This window comes from Oncorhynchus gorbuscha, linkage group LG08 (assembly GCF_021184085.1).
Source record: "Oncorhynchus gorbuscha isolate QuinsamMale2020 ecotype Even-year linkage group LG08, OgorEven_v1.0, whole genome shotgun sequence".
NCBI lineage: Eukaryota > Metazoa > Chordata > Actinopteri > Salmoniformes > Salmonidae > Oncorhynchus > Oncorhynchus gorbuscha.
Window position 1 is genome coordinate 21,594,138 of NC_060180.1, and position 21,503 is coordinate 21,615,640.

A 21,503-nucleotide genomic window follows, 5' to 3' on the forward strand; every position below is an offset into this window, starting at 1 on the left:
ACATAGTTCTGAACCTACAGGCATACCGGTATTTGTGTACACGTTGATACTGGCAATCCAGACCAGTCACTACGTAAACAGTAATGGGCGTAAGATTTCAACTGGTTATGAAAACCACGACACACGGTATTGTTGAACCAGTGTTCTGTCGCACACCGTTATCTCTCATCTCTCTCAGGCATAGTGGAGGATCATCAGCTGCCATACTATGAGATGGTGCCGTCAGACCCGTCCTTCGAGGACATGCTGGAGGTGGTGTGTGTGAAAGGGCTGCGGCCCACCGTGTCCAACAGGTGGAACGGTGACGAGGTGAGTCTGAGAGTGGAGCTAGCCACGAATGTCAACACCTGCGTCACTGCAGGGACATGATTTATCAGGGGAATATTGTTTTGATTGCACGCAACCTTGGGAAAGAAAGTGAAGAGCATATACTTGGCATTTACACAAAGGCGATTATCCTATTGTAGCAGTGTTGGAGAGAATGCATTTGTGTTTATTAGTAGTGCTTTTTCAGAGTGGTATATATGCAAGCTTAGCAGCACTTTAAAAACAATGCATAAGCAGAAGGAAAAACAACTCCTACAATGGTGTGTGTGTGTGTGTGTGTGTGTGTGTGTGTGTGTGTGTGTGTGTGTGTGTGTGTGTGTGTGTGTGTGTGTGTGTGTGTGTGTGTGTGTGTGTGTGTGTGTGTGTGTGTGTGTGTGTTTTCTCCAGTGTCTGAGAACCATGCTGAAGCTGATGTCTGAGTGCTGGGCCCACAACCCCGCCTCGCGCCTCACCATCTTACGAGTCAAGAAGACCCTGGCCAAAATGGTGGAATCACAGGACATCAAAATGTGATATTTTACCCCTACGTACTCAACACAGCCCGTTCGAGAGCCCGAACTCCCCAGTGCGTCCTAATGTCATGATGCAGAATATGTCACCTCTGTTCAGGAGGCGGGGGAGGAGAAACAGTGGATGGAGGGAGGGGGGACCCTGCCACAGGGCCTTGGACATTGAGCCTCATGAATCTCTATAACCACAATGGACAGACGCTGCTGCAGAGGTGTTTTTTGACTAAAGGAAACTGTATAGGTTCACTCTCCCGCCTATTCCCTCCCTGGCCAGAGGAGTTCTGGGTTGTAAGGAAGCAACGTACTGCGATTTGACGCTTTCTGTGAAAGCCAAAACATGACATGGTGTGAGGAGGGGGAAGGACATGTGTCTGCTCACATGTTGATGGACAAAGTCATATTATGTAGGAACTTTAGAGCCACACTTCAAACCAAGACACTGCCCTCGCAGTCGTCACCTCCCGCCAATCATGTTCAATTTTAGCCTGTAAATGTTTTATGCCAATTTCCCCCCCCCCCCCCCTCTTCAGGATAGTCTTCTCCTGCCATATGGAAATATAACTCTTGACTCTTAAGTAGAGTAATTATGAAATAAGGTACTATAATTATGTGAATTTAAATGTAAATGTATATTAGATCGATAGATGCTGTGCCTACAAAAAAAGAACCATACTGCAATGGTATTCACGTCCAGTGGGCTTCAAATGCGACCTGCTTCAAGAGCTACGAGCAAATCCAGACAACCAAGGACATTGTAAGAGGGGATACTCGACTTGCCTTAAGTCAACAACTCACTGTGCTTCCTATAACAAAGTTCAACTCGGTAACTTCTCCTGTCACATTTGACATGAAAAGGACAACTGGGGAGAAAAATATTTGCTGCATAATTCTATTCAGAAGGAAATGTGTAAATAGGAAGTCAATCTGTGTCCCGTCCTGTCGCTATGCTTACCCCTTCTTCCCTTATTTGTTACTCTGTGTATATACACTATGTCTTCTGGGAGGAATGTCCAGAACACTAAACATTGAGTCTTGTTCATAGATATTATAAGCTGAATTTCCCTCCAGCTCTTCTCTATTGCTTTTAATTCCATGTTGAGTTATAGATATTCTATGAGTGGCCAACTTTCATATTGCCAAACATCATGTGAGCTCGGCCATTGGACTGCAGTAATGAAGAAGTCCACATTAGTTTGGAAAATATGCCATATTTTATTAACTTAAAGTACAAATATATAGCTTACTCAATGCTATGGTAAATGACAGTTACTTGTGCTAAAAAACATTTAGAGCTGTAATGCCAATGAAGTTTGTTGATCCATCAAGCTTCCTCAGGTGTGTGAGACAGAATTACAGCCAAGTAAAGTGAACTTGCAGTAGATCGCGACACCGAATTTAGACTGTTTCGAGACGCATGCGAGTACAGTTGAAGTCGACAGTTTACATACACCGTAGCCAAATGCATTTAAACTCAGTTTTTCACAATTCCTGACATTTAATCCATGTAAAAGGTCCCTGTTTTAGGTCAGTTAGGATCACCACTTTATTTTAAGAATGTGAAATGTCAGATTTATTTAAGCTTTTATTTCTTTCATCACATTCCCAGTGGGTCAGAAGTTTACATGCACTCAATTAGTATTTGGTAGCATTGCCTTTAAATTGTTTAACTTGGGTCAAATGTTTCAGGTAGCCTTCCACAAGCTTCCCACAATAAATTGGGTGAATTTTGGCCCGTTCCTCCTGACAGAGCTGGTGTAACTGAGTCAGGTTTGTTGGCCTCCTTGCTCACACATGTTTTTTCAATTCTGCCCACAAATTTTCTATGGGATTGAGGTCAGGGCTTTGTGATGGCCACTCCACAATACCTTGACTTTGTTGTCCTTAAGCCATTTTGCAACAACTTTGGAAGTATGCTTGGGGTCATTGGCCATTTGGAAGACCCATTTGCAAACAAGCTTTAACTTCTGGATTAATATCTTCAGATGTTGCTACAATATATCAACATAATTTTCCATCCTCATGATGCTATCTATTTTGTGAAGTGCACCAGTCCCTCCTGCAGAAAAGCCCTCCCCCAACATGATGCTGCCATCCCCGTGCTTCACGGTTGGGATAGTGTTCTTCGGCTTGCAAGCCTCTCCCTTTTTCCTCCAAACATAACGATGGTCATTATGGCCAAACAGTTCTATTTCTGTTTCATCAGATCAGAGGACATTTCTCCAAAAAGTATGATCTTTGTCCGCGTGTGCAGTTGCAAACCATAGTCTGTCTTTTTTATGGCGGTTTTGGAGCAGTGGCTTCTTCCTTGCTGAGCGGCCTTTCAGGTTATGTCGATATAGGACTCGTTTTACTGTGGATATAGATACTTTTGTACCCATTTCCTCCGGCGTCTTTACTAGGTCCTTTGCTGCTGTTCTGGGATTGATTTGCACTTTTCGCGCCAAAGTACGTTCATCTCTAGGAGACGGAACGCGTCTCCTTCCTGACCGGTATGACGGCTGCGTGGTCCCATGGTGTTTATACCTGCGTACTATTGTTTGTACAGATGAACGTGGTACCTTCTGGCAAATGGAAATTGCTCCCAAGGATGAACCAGACTAGTGGAGGTCTACAATTCTTTTTCTGGGGTCTTGGCTGATTTCTTTTGATTTTCCCATGATGTTAAGCAAAGAAGCACTGAGTTTGAAGGTAGTTTTTAAAATACATCCACAGACACACCTCCAAATGATGCCAATTAGCCTATCAGAAGCTTCTAAAGCCATGACATTTTCTGGAATTTTCCAAGCTGTTTAAAGGCACAGTTATGTAAACTTCTGACCCACTAGAATTGTGATACAGTGAATTATAAATGAAATCATCTGTCTGTAAACCTAAAGTGTATGTAAACCTCCGACTTCAACTGTATATACAAATCCACAGGTTTCCATAGTGCCGTTATCTGTGGGCCAGTGCAGAGGGTAGAGCCAGCCCATTGATTACCATTTACCACAAGGGGAACTGCATTTTTAGATCTTTCACTTTTCATACAGGACAGAAAGGAGAAATATGAAGTGAGAACTTAATGTCCCCTCATCTGAACCACTGTCCTTACCTCTTGCCGGTGTGATGATGACGAGGAAGCCTCGTCAGAGATTGTGCCCCTGATAAGTTATGGTTCAACCTCTTGCATAGGCTCTATGTTTTGGCCAGTGTGTTCTTAAAACGTTCTCTTTCAAGTCCCTGGTCCTATTGTGTCTGCTGTCTCTTCTATCTAATGTTGGCTTTTGCTTCACTTTTGTCCATACAAATGGGTAAAACAACATATATGCTGCATAGCTTTAGCAGTGCTTGTGGGTTTGCGCTCATAATGTGTGCTTATGTTTAAGTGTGCATGTCCGCTGAAATCCTAGTGTGTGTGTGTGTGTGTGTGTGTCAGGACAGTTTCTCTGTGAAATAAGCTAACAGTACATGGTAGATATTTAAGAAAAATACTTCACGCAAGCAGTAACTAGTGTTTTCCTGTCGTTTGTAACATGCAAGAAAACCATCTAGAATAATCTCTTAATGTGTAAATCTTTAATGTGTTTTTGTACAGCATTGGGCCTTTGAGTTTACCAAGGAAAGAAAACTATTCTCTATACAGCCTGTCCAATGTATCCATTTTTAAGTAAATAACCTTATTTTAGTACACAACTTTGTGGTCTGGCCTTGGGTTATTTACGCTTTCTTTTTGATGAGGCTTAACCTAGTAAGGTGTCTAGCACGTCCGTCTACTGGAGGAGAAACATACAGCATATTGATGTACTGTAATATAGAGTTCACCTCTTCACACAATCAATTCCTCTGTCCCTTCACTTCATTGATTTATGTTCACTGTAGTCTGTATGGAACCAGTGTCTTGTAGAAAATGTTTTTTCTATACCTGGGTCCTCATACATGTATAAACAATGTTGCAGTCATAAAGCACTGAAGGCACACTATTATGGTAGCATGTGATATCTTAAAGAGCCCACCTTCTATTCTGAGTCAGTGTTTTCTATAGAATATGGTTTTATGGTCCAGAATGCTCATGCTCCCGTTCCCCTTATAACAGCCTACAACAGGGAAGTTTGTATTGCAACACTTTTAAGTGGTTTACTGTATGACACAGGAAACATGTTTATACTTGCTCAACCTTTTTATATACGCTCCTCCCTGTATCAATGTAAGAGAACGAAACACGGGTGGCATAGCAGCTGTTAGTCTAGTGATTTTGATTTCGCTCAGTCCAACGTCCCTCCTCTGACTGCAGACCGGCCACAGCTCCCTCAGGTGGTGTGATGAAGGAGAAGGCCAGCGAAGACGTTGTCCTTAGGGTCATCAGTCACCAGAGTCCCTCCCAACAGTTCGAGACGGAGCTCCTCTCCTTGCCGCAGCTGTAGGAGACACACACGGGTGACGGGGCCATACGATGCCATCTTGTCCTGATGCAGAGTGGCAGCCAGCTCCCCATTCTCTCTCCTCAGCCCAGATAGCGAGGGACCAGTTTCAAAGTTCAATGTCAGCACGAAGAGGTAGACCCCTGCCAAAGGTGCTTGGAACATCCCAGTGTGAGTGGAGTACATCTGGCCGAGGTTTAGGTATGTGTCCCCCGACACCAGCAGGCTGTCACTTGGTCTGCTGCGCTGTATGCTTCTGGCCAAAAACATCAGGGGACTGTCCCTCAGCTTGGATAGAACTGAAAGAGAAGAGACAGGGAATTGTCAGCTGTTCTCTGCTATCTGTTCATATGAACCCTTGTCATAGACACTCACATGCTTGGATCACTTAATAAGCTTGAACTGAAGAAAAAAAAATGTTCACCAGGGGGCAGTCTTGTGTTGTCTGTTAGTGTTTCTGGTAATGTTGATACCCTCAGTCATGCTAACAGCTCCTTTTAACCCATTGCTAACACTTACTTGAGGGTGTTGCACTGTATAGATCCCCAAGGATCTTTCTTTGTTTAAAGTGCATTCTGGTCTTAAGGCAGGTTTAGAAAGAGATGTGGCCCAGCATGATAGAGGTACAGATAACTGCCAAAATAAAGGAAACACCAACAGGGTCTTAATAGGGTGTTGGGCCACCATGACGGGGAGCTACTTCAATGCTCCTTGGCTTAGATTCTAAAAGTGTCTGGAACTCTATTGGAGGGATACGACATTACCATGAGAAATTCCATAATTTGGTGTTTTGTTAATGGCGGTGGAAAACGCTGTCTCAGCCGCCTCTGCAGAATCTCCCATAAGTATTCCAATTGGGTTGCGATCTGGTGACTGACAAACACACACCCTTTTAACCCCCTATGCTCCTATGACACCCCTCTTTCGAAGTCTTTGCTAGAATCTCAATTGCATACTCCTCATGTCCTCTCTCTTCTCCGCCTCCTCAAAACCCATTGGATGAGAAAGCCAGAGGTCCCTCCCCTCTGACCTTCTCTTCCAATGGGTTTTGAAAAAGAGGCAAGGAGAGGACATGAGGAGTATGCAGTAGATGAAAGGCCACTGTAGGCAAAATAATGAGCAACTGGGCATTTTTAAACATGACCCTAAGTATGACGGGACATTACTTACTTAATTAACTCAGGAACCACACCTGTATGGAAGCACCTGCTTTCAATATAATTTGCATTCCTCAAGTGTTTCCTTTATCTTGGCATTTCCCTGTTTTTTTAATAGATTGATGCCTACCTGATGTATCCCTCCTGCTGCGAAGGTTAGCGCGCTCTCCAATATGATCTTTTATCCCCTCTTTCTTGTCCTTGCGCTTCCTTTCTCTCTTCCTTTCCTTCCTCTTCATCAAGGCCCACAGCTGGTCCAGGTCCAGGGTGCTCTCTGATTCAGCCAGCCCCTCTGAGTTACTGAAGACATTCTTAAAGAGCCGCAGATGATTCTCTAGACCCTTCCTCAGCCAGGCCACCTCCACCTGCATTTTGGCCTCCACACCACCAGCGGTGCTGTCTTTGGTGATGTTGCAGCTGGCAGGGCAAGGCCTGTACTCCAGCCTGTTGACCTTCTCCCCCAGCTCCTCCAATGCTTTCTCAAGGCTACGCAGGTCACTGTCCGAGTAGTCTTGCCTGTCCTCAGAGGCTGCTGAGTCCATGAGGTGGTCACTCCTCTGGTCTCCACTCCTCCTCTTCAGCCCGCGGGAGGCCAAGTCTACTAGCACGGAGGGCTCGTCTGAGGATGGGACTTCCTCTGCCCGGACAGCCTCCAGCAGGGTGGTGAGGCTGAGGTTCTGGCCCCTGATCTGATGCTGCATGTGCTGGAGCCTCTTCTGCAACGCTGGGATGGAGTGAGCCTCCTGTTTGTGGAGGGGCCAGTCCATGAACCCCATCACCTCCTCCCCCAGGAGCATCTCCAGCACTTCAGTGTGGCGGATGGCGTCCTTCAACAAAGAGTAAAAGGAGCTGGAGAGGTGGCGCATCTCAGCCTCCAACCTCTTGTCGCTCTCCTGCAGGCTGAGCACGTCCCTCTGGCTGCCCAGGACTGAGGTCATCAGCTGAGTCAGGTTGTTTTGGAGAGTTCTGCTCTTCTCTTGCTCGAAGGCCAGGGAGGCCATGACGTCGTCCACAGAGGGACCCCAGGGCTCCGACCCAGCATCGGCGCTTCCATCCAGGGCCAGCCGATTGTCGTTGGCCAGCTCGGTGACGTTGGACAGGCCCTGCTCCAGACGGGAGAAGGAGGCGGTGAATGCCTGGCAGTCACAGTCTCCGGCAGCGCTGACGTTCTGGTAGAATTGTGTGTACAGGTAGTCCATGTCAGTCTCCATCTCCTGCAGCTGCTCCGAGTGGATGGTCAGGTTGCTGGCCAGTTCATTGACGCGGTTCAGCACGGCTACTTTAGCCGCTTCCACCTCCAGGCCCGTCTCCATGAACTGGATCTGGCTGTTCCTCCCCGTCTGGGCAATGTTCTCCTCAAGGTCTCGGAAGCCCCTCTTCAGGTCCAGGACGTTGTCATTGGCCATCTCTAGGTCTTCCACCAGGGCATTTACCCTCACTGTGTTGTTGACCACCTTGTTGTCCAGACGGGCGATAGCCTCCCACACTGCTGAGTCCTTTGGAGGCTGCTGGGCCTGACTGGGATGGACATGGCTGGGTTCTCTCCTGGCCCCTGGGTTGGTCAGGTGCCTCTGGAGCACTTCACTCAGACGGTCTTGCTCCAGCTTCATGTCTGACAGGGTGGCATTCATGGACTGGAGATTAACCTACCCAGGAGCCATGAAAAACATGAATAATATTTTTCTCACTTAATGCCCATAATGTGCAAGTCTAAAAGTCTGTTACTAACGAAGAAGTGAGGAACTAAATCTAAAAGTTTTTAATTATGAAATAGTTGCGTTACCATGCCATGACATACATTAATGAGGGATTCGCTGACCTGTAACATCTTGTGGTTGCGTTTGATCTTGCCGTCAATGTCTGTCTTGAAGTTGGTGATGTTATAGTGCAGCATGGCATGCTGGGAGTGTAGCCTGTCTGCCATCTCAGCTCTCTGTCTCTCCAGTTCCCTCCTCACCTCCTTGGTGTCTTGGAAACTCTGCTCCAGCTTCGCCTCCAAGGCCTCGGGACCCTCTCCAGCCCCTGCTCCACGCAGGGCTGACTCCTCTACCTCCCACTGAGAGTTCTGGAGCAGAGCCACATCCCGGGACAGACCTTCAACCTCCTGGGTTAGGTGCTCCAAGGTGCGGTTGTAGCCATCCAACATGGGCTGGAGCTGGGACATTAGCAGGGCCATCATGTGGAGTAGAGGGAGGGGAGACTGGGAGTCTTGGTAGGGCAGTAGAGGGACAGCTTCCACCTCATCCCTGATTGGATCTGGGAGACAATCCAGGAAGTCAGAGCACAATATTTACTCACATCAATCAGTTTAAAGCATCAGAACTAGACATGTTTTCAGTTTTAGACGTATCCACTTTGTAACTGCACAAGGCTGAGATGACACCTCAACAATTCTACACACACATTAATGTGTATAGGAACAGAGCAAGACTCCTTTTCAATACCTGTTAGAATGTATTCTCTTGTAAAGGCCAGTCATATCAGTTGTGCCATTAGTTCTTTAGGAACAGTTATGAGGGCCCTTTGTCTTTCAAGAAATTGAATTTTACCTTTATTTAACTAGGCAAGTCAGTTAAGAACATATTCTTATTTTCAATGACGGCCTGGGAACAGTGGGTTAACTGCCTGTCCAGGGGCAGAACGACAGATTTGTACCTTGTCAGCTCGGGGGTTTGAACTCGCAACCTTCCGGTTACTAGTCCAACGCTCTAACCACTAGGCTACCCTGCCCCGGCGGCAGCGTATGTGTTTGGTTTTATTCCCAAAAATTGTTTTCAAAGTCAAATGGCAAGCTGCCAAAAATAGGAATAATAACATTTTCAGACCTATATTTGGACATTTAATTTCCCTTATGTATTGGTCTCACCAGACTGATTACTGCTGTGCAGCGAACATTGATGTAAACTCACGAGATCAGGCAACTTGCGAGGCTACACATGTATACCCCCTGGGAACAAGTCCCAGTTCTGACACTGTCACCCTTGTATCTGGACAGAGTCCAGACCCCCAAGCTGCTCTGCTTTAAAGTGTGATCTATGTGATCAGAGGGCCTCTTGTCATTTAGGGCTTGTTTTTCTAATAACATTGGAAAGACCCTCCATTAATTCAGGGAGAAAAACACTGTTCCCTTATGCTTTCCCTCTAAGAGGTCAGATACAGTGAGGTCATACTGAGAGAGGAAATCAGGTCGCCCCCTGCCATGAGAGTTCTACAAAGTTGGAAGAGGTTCTCTATTTTTTTTAAATCCCACCGATCAAAAGAAGTAGGAAAGTAGTGTTTCAAATAATTTCACTAATTTCCCTGCTATGTTAAAGAGAAACTTTAACAATAACATGTAGGCCGATTTGTCTTTAGTCTGAGTTGATGGAAGTCTGATCGGTAATTTATTCATCCAGACATTACGTCACTGTGTGTGGCTGTAATATGAGACCTCACGCTATATCACCATCCCGCTGCGGATTACATCATCCACACACACAATGTAATGAGGGGGGTTTCCCAGAAGAAAGAGAGGATTTCCTGAGAAGGAAGCTGTAATGAGTATAAAGGGGGGGGGGGGCACTAAACTAGAGGTGTCACTGTGGAGGGATGGAGTCGTGGAAATGCTCCCCATAGATGGACGTGTATTTTTCCTGGTCAAGCCTTCCCCCTTTCAACTGTGTTTTTTTACAGCACTATTCTAAAGCCTGTCGATTCTCTCGGAGGATGTGAATGAGACAGGCAGTTGACCAGACAGTAGTGCATAAATAACAGCTGGGAGTATTAACATGCCAGACAGGAGCTTAGAGAAATAGGAGTATTTCACTGTCAGTTTGGTATTAACATTGTATTTACTTTTTTTATTGACTATGAGATGGTGAGTGAGCAGGTGTGTCCAGTATGTGTCTCTGCATGAGTGTCTCAGAGGTTAGAGCAGGGGTCATACATGGGTTTAGGGGTGTTGATGATTACCCTGCCTCCTTTTCATGGCCTTGATTTTAGGGGTGTTGATGATTACCCTGCCTCCTTTTCATGGCCCTGATTTTAGGGGTGTTGATTACCCTGTCTCCTTTTCATGGCCCTGATTTTAGGGGTGTTGATGATTACCCTGCCTCCTTTTCATGGCCCTGATTTTAGGGGTGTTGATGATTACCCTGCCTCCTTTTCATGGCCCTGATTTTAGGGGTGTTGATGATTACCCTGCCTCCTTTTCATGGCCCTGATTTTAGGGGTGTTGATGATTACCCTGCCTCCTTTTCATGGCCCTGATTTTAGGGGTGTTGATGATTACCCTGCCTCCTTTTCATGGCCCTGATTTTAGGGGTGTTGATTACCCTGTCTCCTTTTCATGGCCCTGATTTTAAGGGTGTTGATGATTACCCTGCCTCCTTTTCATGGCCCTGATTTTAGGGGTGTTGATGATTACCCTGCCTCCTTTTCATGGCCCTGATTTTAGGGGTGTTGATTACCCTGTCTCCTTTTCATGGCCCTGATTTTAAGGGTGTTGATGATTACCCTGCCTCCTTTTCATGGCCCTGATTTTAGGGGTGTTGATGATTACCCTGCCTCCTTTTCATGGCCCTGATTTACCTCCTAAAGCACAGTCACAATCCTGGCCTTGGTGGTCCTAACTTATAGCTTATTTAACCAGGCATCCTAATGTTTCCCCACTGATTAACATGATGTTAGTACAGCACTGGTGATTCTAAGGTCCCAACTTACCTCCATGGTTGAAATCCCGCTGGTGGTGGTTAGGGATGTGGGGGTGGTCGTAGCCATGGTGAGGGATGTGCTCTTGGGCCTGTCGAGGGTATGAGGGGGACTCTCGGGACTCTGTGTGTTTGTTGTTGTTGTCAGCCTCTGAGGCATGGAGTTCGTACAGAGGATTCTCAGACACCTGGAAGTCATTCTGCTCCCTCTCAGCCTGGTGGGTGAGTCTAGACTGTGCACCTAGACCGACAGACAACAGACAGATTGATGGGATGTTAGGAGAGGCTTTCATTCAACACAGTAGCACAGAGTAGTAGCTGTGTCTCTCTTCCCTGACCATGAGAACATAGCCTTGGGTTAGCTCTCTGTCCCCCCACTTCTGACCCCACTTCAGCCAACCCTGTGTGTGTGTGCTTGATTAGTGTGTGTAACACAATGGCTATTCGACTCCAGTAGTGGTCAATAATTAGTTATGAGACCTTTGTGGTTTAGGAAGCCCTCCCTATGAGGGGTGTGGAGGTACTGAAAGTGGACCAGCCAATAACGGGGGACTTTACGTCTTTATTTTGGCCTAGAATTGGCCCAAAAGGGCAGAGGGTTATTTTTAGGTCCCTAGTTATTTCTAGGTCACACCCCCTTTACAGCCTTGCTTGATGCCCTGAGAACGGTTCACACACCCTTTCCTCCCTCCCCTGGGAGATGAACTTCCCACGGCCTGCTATAGCTTTTATACAAATGCTCCTTCTTCTGGCGCACTAGCGTTTCCTCAGTTTGTTTGAGGCAGAGAGGGCGGCACGGGGCGTTTGATTGAAGGCCAGCTTACCCAGTCAACCCCCCCCCCCCCCAACATGTAAACAGACGGGTCAGATGAGCAGACCTACCTGTGTGGTGAGGCTCAGTGTCTCTGGAATGTGGTCGTCCTGCCACCGTAGGGTCCGCAGGGTCAGACACTGAGGGAAAGAGGAAGCGAGAGGATAGCAGGGAGTGGATGTTACTTTTATTGGTTCCACCAGCTTTCGTGAACATGACTTAGCCAGTGTCTATCGCCGAGTTAAGGGCCATTTCACTCATGGGAAATCTGTTTGAGAATTAACCTAAATCTTGCTGTTAGTACAAAGAGTCAGAGCCAAACTCATTAACTAATCCTGGAGAAAGTCTCGAGTAGGCCTGTGGAAACATATTGCACCATGAGGTTACTTCTTATGCCAAAATGCAATTACTAACACTCAACCTTGTTGATGCTTGTCGACTTAGGGGCCGTGGCAGCCCATCATTCAGGGCATGGCGTGGGGGAAGGGGGGGGGGGTCTTGCCTGTTTTGCATGTTATTTTGGCATTAATATGTGTCATATCAGTTTGAAAGCAATATATATATATATCATTTTTTAATTTTTACATCTCTCATTCAGTTAATAAAGCTGCATTATAAAGCTCCAAATAAAGCTCCAAAATGCAGGTGTTTCAGCCCAGTGCTTTCGGTGGTGGTGGTGGTGGTGGTGGTGCAAGCCAGCATAAAATAGGATCATATTGCTGTGATTGGCTCAGGGTTCTGTCACTCATGGGGACACAACGTCATTGCCAAGTTTATGTCCTTAGTAAGAGTAGACATCCAAAATTTCAGCCCTTTGGGTCCTGCCATAGAGTTATATTACAAGTGGCCTTCCAAGAAGACTCCAGGTCATTGGCCACAGATACAATTACATCAAATCACGTTACATGTACAGTAGCTTTGATTGGACTGATCATGTCAACATCTTACTTTCCAAGTCTTAGTTAGCAGTCATCATCATGAATCAAGTCGACAATCTACTGGCAAATAATTTAATCATTGTCATATGAAGAGAAATTATAGATAAAACGTATCGGTGCTCATCGGCCATGAAGATTACACAACAGGTTGGAAATTGCAAATTCAATGAGTCATTTGGAAGGAATCAGTGGCTAACTGCAAGCACTGCAAAGCAAACAGTAGCCTGCTATTCGGAGTAGCTGTGTTTCTTTTTTTCCCCAGAGTTCCCACCATAAATCCAGAGAATGATAGACTTTGACAGTTTGATGACAAAACCACCGCACCACCTTCATGTTTAAGTGAGCACATCACAAGCCATGGTGTAATACAAAGTGTTTGTTGTGTAGTAAACTGTTAGTAGCCCATGTGCCTCACGCTAATAATTTGGTGTATTTTCACTTCTTAATTTCGCCTAACGTTACTGTTCTGACTCGGTGGTGCTGCACATGTAGCCTATAACCTGTTTGAGAAATGTCATCTAATATTGTAAGAGCTTTCATTGTCTGCTTTTATGCCCCCTTTATTTATACCAACGGTTCTGACTTGGTGTACAGGGAAAATACTGTAAGAGCAGACCATGTTCTGCCTTCTGTCACTGTAGTTTTCAAAAGTGCTGAACACAGTCATGTTGACTACGTCCATCGTAGCTCGCTCATTAATTACAGAAAATTACAGAATGCCTCTTATCCGCTCATCTTTCCCTCATGCTATAGTTTCTACATCTCAATTGTCAGTAGAACCCACATTTGTTTAAGCAATTCAGGCATATCAACTATGTTTTTAAAAAGGCAGTAAAGGACTGAATGAACTGTTTCGTTGCCAGACAAGGCTGCGCTGATAGCCAGGTGTAGCAGTGGTAAGGATTCACATTTACTGGAAAGAAAGCTCTGTTGTAGGGACAGCTTTATCTAGGCCCTAACAGTATGTGGGCACCGCTTGTCACCATTATAGTGCAATTAATGTATTGTTTAGTGTAGTGTCTTTTCTGGCATGCATCTGAACATATTTTGATTGTTTGCCCCACCAAGATGTACATGCTAAAATCGCCACTACTAGGGGTCCTAAAGTATACCGCATGTGTGCATCTCTGTTTCAGCACCTGTTTCCTCACAGTTCTCCCCTCCGTGTCCTGGGCAGCACCTCCACAACAGGGCTGTGAAGATCTTTTGCTTCTCTCTGTACACTGGCCGGGTAGAGAGCTTGTACCTAAACACAGAAAACAAGGTTACAACCACACACACATTGGATTTCGCCTGCAAATTGAACTGATGGATCGTAAATAAGATGTGTGTTGGAGATATTTGTGTTATCATTGTTATTATATGAGAATGCTGGATCGAGCAGTGTGTGGGGAATTTGAGTGTGCATTGTCAATCTGTAATGTAATGCAGTGTGCTGTTAGCATGTGGTTGAAGTTGACGTTTGAATGCACAGTGGGCTGAACTCACATGACGAGCTGGCAGTCAGGCGTGCCATTGGGACAGGGGCTCTGGGACTTGATGGTGTATTTTTCTGTGCCACAGGATTCAACAATGGATTCAATGCGGCGGTGCACGAATGCACACCAGTTTCTGGAAGAGGACACAAGCACACAGCGTTCCATTCATACTGTTCAATATCTATGTGTAATGGAACAGAAAGCTGGGAGACGGTTGAGATAATCAGGTTGCCAGGGGTGAAGGTCCATCTTCCTCCTGGACTTATAGTTCTCTCCGTCTTTGCTGCTGCTGCTGCTGTCTCACAGTTTGCTTGTTTGCAATTCTGTGGTTATCCTTCCTGTTTCTACAGGTCAGGGCTACAAACATAACATCCGCTCCAGAGAGGCACCGACCACTGGACTTTCCCATAACTTAACAGTTATAATGCATAGTGTTCCTTTTCATTTATCTTCATTCATTGTGAACAGGGTCAACTTACAATCCATGCGGCAGCATCTGCCTTTTCATTCGACCTTATTTGGTGTTATACTCTTGAAGCGTGTATTGTTGGCGTGTTTGGGTGGCCTGCATTTCAAAATGCGTTTCACAAATATTTTTCCGTTTTACCGGGGCTTTGTTGTTGAGTTGTCTTATCGCTCCTAGTGCGGTCTCCCTCCTGACCCCGATCTACCCCCCCTCACTTTTACAGTCAGCTTCAGAGCCTTGGCATGGTGACTCACCCGCCTGGTTCCTCCCAAGGGTAGTGCTGAAACAAGGATTCCCTGCTTACAACTCTGCCTTCTCAGCACGTACATAGCGCCTAATGACCGGCCAAAGACATCTATGGGATGGATTTCTTTTCAGGACCTTCAAACCGCTGTCTGCATATCTAATCAGGGAAATGGTATTCCCTTTCATTTTCCAGCAGAATTGTTTGATATCAATGAATTCCACAAGTATTTATCTCAGATGGTTTCTGGAGACTTTATGCCGTCGTATTCCATTTGACCCCCATGACCTTCATTTGCTACAGCGGCTCTCCCCTCCTGCCTAACCAGCACGTCACTGATCTGTGCTAACCTGTTCCAGACCGACTGTCCAAACATCCCATTAGAGAAGATGAAAGATAGCCAGGGGTTGGTCTACATCACAGCAGGGTTCATCTCTCCACCAGCCCCTGACCCAGGTGAAACAGGTGTGGAGGGGGGATGGATTTCACCGCTCCTGGGTGGCCCTGTCTGAGACGAACCCCACGCCCCCTTGTCCCTCGCAATCAAGACACGATCAGACGTGAGGTCATCAGCGAGGGAAAGAGTTGACTGTAAACACCAGGCGAGCAGGCGCCCTGGGGCCCCTCGAACTGACGCGTGTGGTGGGGGAGCAGTTAGAGTGTGACACGTCAGATCTGGTGTTTAGTGTTTTTTCTGGCTCACCTTGCTGAACCTGTGACTCAGAGACCCCACGTGGATGGAAAGGCGAAGTGAAGTGGCTGTCATGTTTTGCCAAACCATTCCCTCCCACTGTGGTCTGTAGCACTGTACGGAGGGGACACGGGTCAAGGGTTAATTAACTCTGCGTGTGTGTGTTTATGTGCGTTTGACTGCGAGGTTTTCCTGAGTAGGACAAGCTCTATCTGACCTAGCTCAACCGTTCAAGGTTAAGAATCCCTTTTAGACATAGCTATGAATGCATGTGCCATTCTCAGCCTTATCCCCCCCCTCTCTGTTCCTCAGTCATGGTACCAGGAACTTGTATTGGAAGATCCTCAACATGAGTGTGTCATTGGCTCTCTAATCTACCACCTCTGTGTCCAGGCCACTCCAAACAAAGACCTTTGAAGTATTCAGGGGTGCAGCTGCAGAGGAGTAGAGAGGATTAAACCAAAATACTTCCTCTGTTTCCAAGACAACAGGTGGTTAACAGGCAAGTGACCACATCGTTGTGGCCCTGATATTGGAGTGTGGCCAAAGTCCTTCATGTATTGTACAGACACACGCACCGCCACGGCTCGTTTGAGAATTATTCCAGACTGCAGAGCCCGAGAATGTGTAGACCGGAGACATTTGACCTCTACTGATGAGGAGAACAAGAGGCTTCACCTTTTCCCTCACTCCGATCCAAGCCTGTCTTTCTCTTGGCCAGGATAGCTATAAATGCCTGGGCTCTGTAGGAGGGGAACTCATGCTGAATAAAGAGTTAGTGGGAGGGGTGTCACAACAACCCAGCACTAGTCTCATATTTCATAAACCGAGAGAACACGGTCTCTTGATCCCCCTCGAACAGGCTCCAGCTCTACCACAGTGTTCACCTCCACACAGACTAAACAGTGCCACAACAAACAAGCTCCTCTAATAAATGCTCAGTACGTGAGGATCGCCGTAAGACAGCAAATACAAGGAGATTTGTTTCCCTTCCGATGCCAAACAGATGCCAAACAGATAAAATCTTGAGCAATATCCTTGTTCAGCAGGACTGAATGTAAACTCAGAGTGTGGAATGTTTGGTGGAATGACTGGAGGGTCACTGATACTTTGACTATTTGTCCCCGTACAGTTTGTTTTGGCCTCTAGTGGGTCACAAACGGTGTTCTGCGCTTGAGCTCGTCTTTTGATATTACACAATAGAACAATATTATGCCATTTTTTACAATATGGGAACATTGATCTGGTGACCCCTGCTCTTTCTGCCATTCCAAGTGAAATGTGCACTCACTTTCTGGCAGGGAAAAAAGTGAGACTGGATTCTTACCAGACCCCAGCAGTGGCTATGTGCTTCATGACATTCTAGGAATTAGGTTTCTCACATACTGCTTGCTTGAACAGTTGAACATTTTCATTGGAAATTCACATTTCTCAATGTGAATTCCAATTTGTTAATTTGTCCTCTTGACCTCTACGATTACTTGCCCCTTCCACGCTCAACCCCACCGGCATGCTACTCGCTTAGCAGGTCTGCGTCAGATCTGCCCCGTGTCACTTCCTCCTGGTCTGCTGTGACATCATGGAGGGCCATTCCTGAGAGAGCACAATAGCTGTGTAATTACCTCCTGTAAGCCTACGGCTCCCATCTCTGGCGTCGACCAGGAAGGAAGTCTCTGACGCTCTCATACACTGTAACCTACTCTATCCTGGGACACTCCCCCACGCAGCATATCAACATACACAAACACAGACAACATACACATTCTGGGGAAGATGTGAGAATTTCAAATCCTTTTCCCCAGTTACTTTCCACTGCAAATGCATTTGGCAAACCCTCACACAGCTTTGGTGGGGAGTTTCTCTATCATGGTGATATGATACTAGAGCTGTGTTCACACTTCGACACCGGCCTCTCCCACAGTCTAATCATTGAGGTCAGTGGGGTTGATTAGGCCTCTGGCTGGGAGGAGAGCCGAGATTGCCAAACAGGGTTTAAAAAATATAAAAAAACATTTACCTTTTATTTAACGAGGCAAGTCAGTTAAGAACAAATTCTTATTTTCAATGACGCCCTAGGAACAGTGGGTTAACTGCCTGTTCAGGGGCAGAACGACAGATTTGTACCTTGTCAGCTCGGGAATTCGAACTTGCAACCTTAGTCCAACGCACTAACCACTAGGCGACCCTGCCGCCCCGGTTAATGAAGTTAGCTAAGAGGCTCTGTAGTCTTGTTCAAGGTTGAAGAGTCATGTCATGATGCTAAATCAGTTTTTTTTAATAGTACTAACAACACCAGACCCAGATACTCCTTTTGCAAGATAAGAACTAATATTAACAGAAGAGCTTTGTTTTTAGTTTCAAAGCCCAGACTCCTCTTTGCTTGTTGCTTATACAGTACAGCTGGCCTGGATAACACTGTCCCCTTTATACTGCGCTGTGGCCTTTTTTTTACATGCTTTATTTAGTTCAAGAAAAGCCACATCGTGTCGGAGAGTGTTCAAAGTGTGGACCCTGACTGCTGCGGATGTTGATTCGGAAACAAAAGAGAAAATAACCAGATGATTATGGAGGCCCTGTTAGCCATTGAGTCGACATGGACTCTGAAACCCGACGGTACACAAAAGGCCTTTGTGCCAATGCCACTGGCAGAGCGGCGAGGGCCGAGCACACTGAGAATCAAAGCTGATTCCCTTCGGCCATATCCTATCACCGTGAGTCAGAGGGTGAGTGTAAAGTGAGCGCATAGCAGCAGCAACAAAGCAGAATTTGCCACACATTCGTGCTGCGTCGGTGGTGGGTTGGAAGGCCCTTTTCCCGAGTGGTCCGGAACGGTCGGCTGAGAGATAGGAAGGGAGCGGGTGGGACGGAGTTTCCGCTCTGGAACCTGGAGCTGGGAGATGTAATCAGCGGAGCCCACGGCAGAGCCTCCCGCGAGGGGGCTGAGTACAGCCTCAGAACCCTTCCACGGACCCCAGCCGGAGCGTCAGGTTTTAGACTTGAACATGTCTTGATTTCATTGTTTTAGCTTTTCGTCCTGTTATGTTGATTGTAATGATAGTGCGTAATGAAAGACATTTGTTTAAAAAGACAGTTAATCATGCAATGCCATGAGCGACGACGCTACAGATGGTACCTCCATCACACACTAGAGTGCTCTGTGTTGCATTTAAATATCTGAGCAGAATGAATGAAAACAGCTGAAAGCAGTTAACTACTCCTCCCTCATACTTGCCTTGTTCATGGGTTCTTGTATTGAGTTGCTTAGCCTGTTGTCTGGGCCTGCTCCACTTTGCGTCCACACAGTTCTGTTTGCTAGCTACAATGTAGTAGCCCACAGGTCTACAGTACATTCCCTCCCTGTCTGTGTGGCCTTTCAGAGCTCCCAATGGCCCAAAGCCTCAGGTCAGCCGTGAGCCGTCCATCCCGACGCCCCTTCCATATCCACACTCATCGCCCCACCCCCTGGGTTCTTACACATGCATTGTGTGCAGAATGAAACCTCCTCAGACCCAGCAGTGAAGCACAATGTTTGCACCACTGGAGAGAATGATCCTGTTATCGTAGCACACACACATACGTATCATCTAGACCCTGAGCACTCTCTCAGGCGGTATACACACCAAAACAACCGGATCTGTTACACCCTGGGGATGCCAATAACACTGTACTGAAAACCATTCAGCACCAAAATACACGGAGATCTGATCTGTTAGTCAGTGTTATTCATGTGCTACAAGGTACTCCGACACTGTTGGAGGACAAATATAAGTTTGTAACAACAAGAAATTGACATTTTAAGAAGAAGAAGAATAAACACTTTTTCCTTTTCGTAGTCAGTGCTCACTCTGACATTTCAGTTTACAGAATGTTTAGTTTTATTCTTAACAACCAATGTGTTTTCCCTTTACAGATTACAAGGCCTGAAGTGCATAGATTTTTTTTTTAACAATGAAGAGGAAGGACTCGCCTGAATACCTTTTCACATATCCAGTCTAACCATGAACCTGGGTTGAATTCCGAGGTAGCAAAAGACGGTGTACTTTTTCCATTGCAGAGTAAGAGCTCTTCAACACACTGACTGAATATACCTCTATTCACAAGTTGAACCTCTCATTGACCCCCCCCCCTCCCTCCCCCAGCCTCCTCCGCCAGAAGAGCCTCCAATGAAAATTGTCCATCAGAGATATCACAGGTCACAACCTCACACTCCCCGGCCCAAACCTGCACTCCATTACAGTAATGGGGGTGACACACAAGAAAAAGGTATTCTTTGAGCAACATCGGAAAGTAAAGGTTTAAGTGGCTGCTCTTAAGTAGGGCTAATCGCTGGCTGTTTGGGCTAGCTCCTCGGGGGAGCACATTATCGGGGGATCAGGCAATTTGGGGTGTAATGTATGTATCTGGGTTAGAAGAATGACGGTGTCCAGTAACTGTCTGGGGCAAAGATCAGGCTCTGCCAGCAGCTTGGGCTTTGAGCACAAAGTACAGGAAACCTATGGCTGTCTTATGGCTTTCTCTGCCATTAAGATGAATTACTATTGATTAGGCTTGTCGAAGGAAAACCATGAGCCTAGTTATGACATACCCGGCCAATGAAACCATAGCAGTTTGTTTACGGACTCCTTCTGCTGACGGCACATGTAAATATTTGCTAAACCACTTTGCCTTTTGTTTAGTTTCCCCCATGAGCACAAGCTTTGTGCTGATTGCAGAGGAAGATTGAAGAGATACCAAATGTTTCCACATAGGAGAGGTCGGAAAGAGTTGAATGTGCTGAGAGGGAAAAAGCCTACAGGAAGACACCCCCGTTTGAAACCCAGCCCTCATAAAATACATATTTCTAGGCATTTGTGTGCTACCCCAGGTTCTCAACCTGGGAAGTTGCTGCTATTACATACATGCTGGTAGACCAAACATTGAATGTTCCGTTAGATGTGCATGCTGAGATGCATCTGTGTGTTTGTAGATCCAGAGGTGGTGTGTTTTTCTACTCTTATAGATACTTGTCTGCACTGGCTGCCTATCAGCTGAGAAGTGGCTACTGTGAACAAACACTTACCCGGTGCGGGCTGGGTAGCTCCCTCCCTCTCCTGGTGCTGGTGCAGTCTCCTTGGGCAGCAGACCCAGGGGGTGTTGTCCAGGACCAGCCTGATGGGGTTGCCCATGTGGTCCGTGCCTTACGGGGTGGTGGGCAGAGCCAGGGATATCAGGTCTGCGGCCATGGGGTCCATTCCTCAGGTGGGGGATGTCAAACTTCCCAGGTCCAGGGTGGACACCCACCCCCTGGGTATCCCAGCCTCCTCTCTCCACAGGCAAGCCTTGGTCCTCTTCCTCCACCTCAGGGTCTCTAGCCCTAACCTCACAGTGGGCCGTCACCATCAGCCCCAGCACCAGCAGCATCAGTTCCCCCACGGCTGTCATGTCTGCTTCCCTGCCTGGTCCTGATCTATCCACGCTAGCTAGCTGCCAAAAGCATCTGAGGCCTCTCCGGGACTGCTATTTGTTTTAAAAGAGTGGGTTTTGGAAATACCCCGCCCCATCTCCAAAAATCCTCCCCAGTCTGATTCCCCTCCCCCCTGTTCCCCTCACTCACATATACTCGTAGAACACATGCACTCACACCACAGCTCCCCTCCTTCTGAAGTTTTCAAAGCTCTCCAACAATCCTCGGAAATGAGCCTCCCACCCACCAGCCAGTTCCCTATGGAAAGGTCGCAGGCCCTGGAACAATGAGCCTGGCTGTGTGTCTCTCCCCTCTCTCAAGCCCACAGGCTGGAGGTGTTATTAGGATCCCCCC

General features: G+C 46.6%; 2 protein-coding genes across 3 annotated transcripts in view; one reads left to right on the plus strand and one right to left on the minus strand.

Moving 5' to 3' along the window:
* bmpr1aa (bone morphogenetic protein receptor, type IAa) overlaps positions 1-2,382 on the plus strand; it is a 65,112-nt gene extending 62,730 nt beyond the window's left edge. For both annotated transcript variants that reach the window (XM_046358809.1, XM_046358808.1), the window contains exons 12-13: positions 179-309; positions 715-2,382. In XM_046358809.1, the coding sequence (XP_046214765.1) occupies positions 179-309; positions 715-840 (257 nt within the window). In that variant the 3' untranslated portion in view covers positions 841-2,382. The remainder of the gene's footprint in view (positions 1-178; positions 310-714) is intronic.
* A 1,992-nt stretch (positions 2,383-4,374) lies between these two features.
* mmrn2a (multimerin 2a) lies at positions 4,375-21,195 on the minus strand. The gene is made up of 8 exons (XM_046358810.1): positions 20,766-21,195; positions 14,316-14,438; positions 13,967-14,073; positions 11,961-12,029; positions 11,092-11,319; positions 8,210-8,646; positions 6,521-8,036; positions 4,375-5,532 (listed from the first exon to the last, which is right to left on the minus strand). Exons 1-8 carry the CDS (start codon positions 21,125-21,127, stop codon positions 5,123-5,125), a joined length of 3,252 nt encoding a protein of 1,083 aa, XP_046214766.1. The 5' UTR covers positions 21,128-21,195; the 3' UTR covers positions 4,375-5,122.
* Positions 21,196-21,503: the final 308 nt, after the last annotated feature.

What these genes read in the sequence shown, in the direction of transcription:
- mmrn2a (XM_046358810.1), bottom strand. Translation starts at nt 21,127, where the DNA reads ATGACAGCCGTGGGGGAACTGATGCTGCTGGTGCTGGGGCTGATGGTG. An exon ending in GCGGGATTTCAACCATGGAG is followed by an intron (nt 8,647 to 11,091) that starts GTAAGTTGGGAC and finishes ATTGTCTCCCAG; the next exon opens with ATCCAATCAGGGATGAGGTG. An exon ending in CAGCAGGAGGGATACATCAG is followed by an intron (nt 5,533 to 6,520) that starts GTAGGCATCAAT and finishes CTTCTCTTTCAG; the next exon opens with TTCTATCCAAGCTGAGGGAC.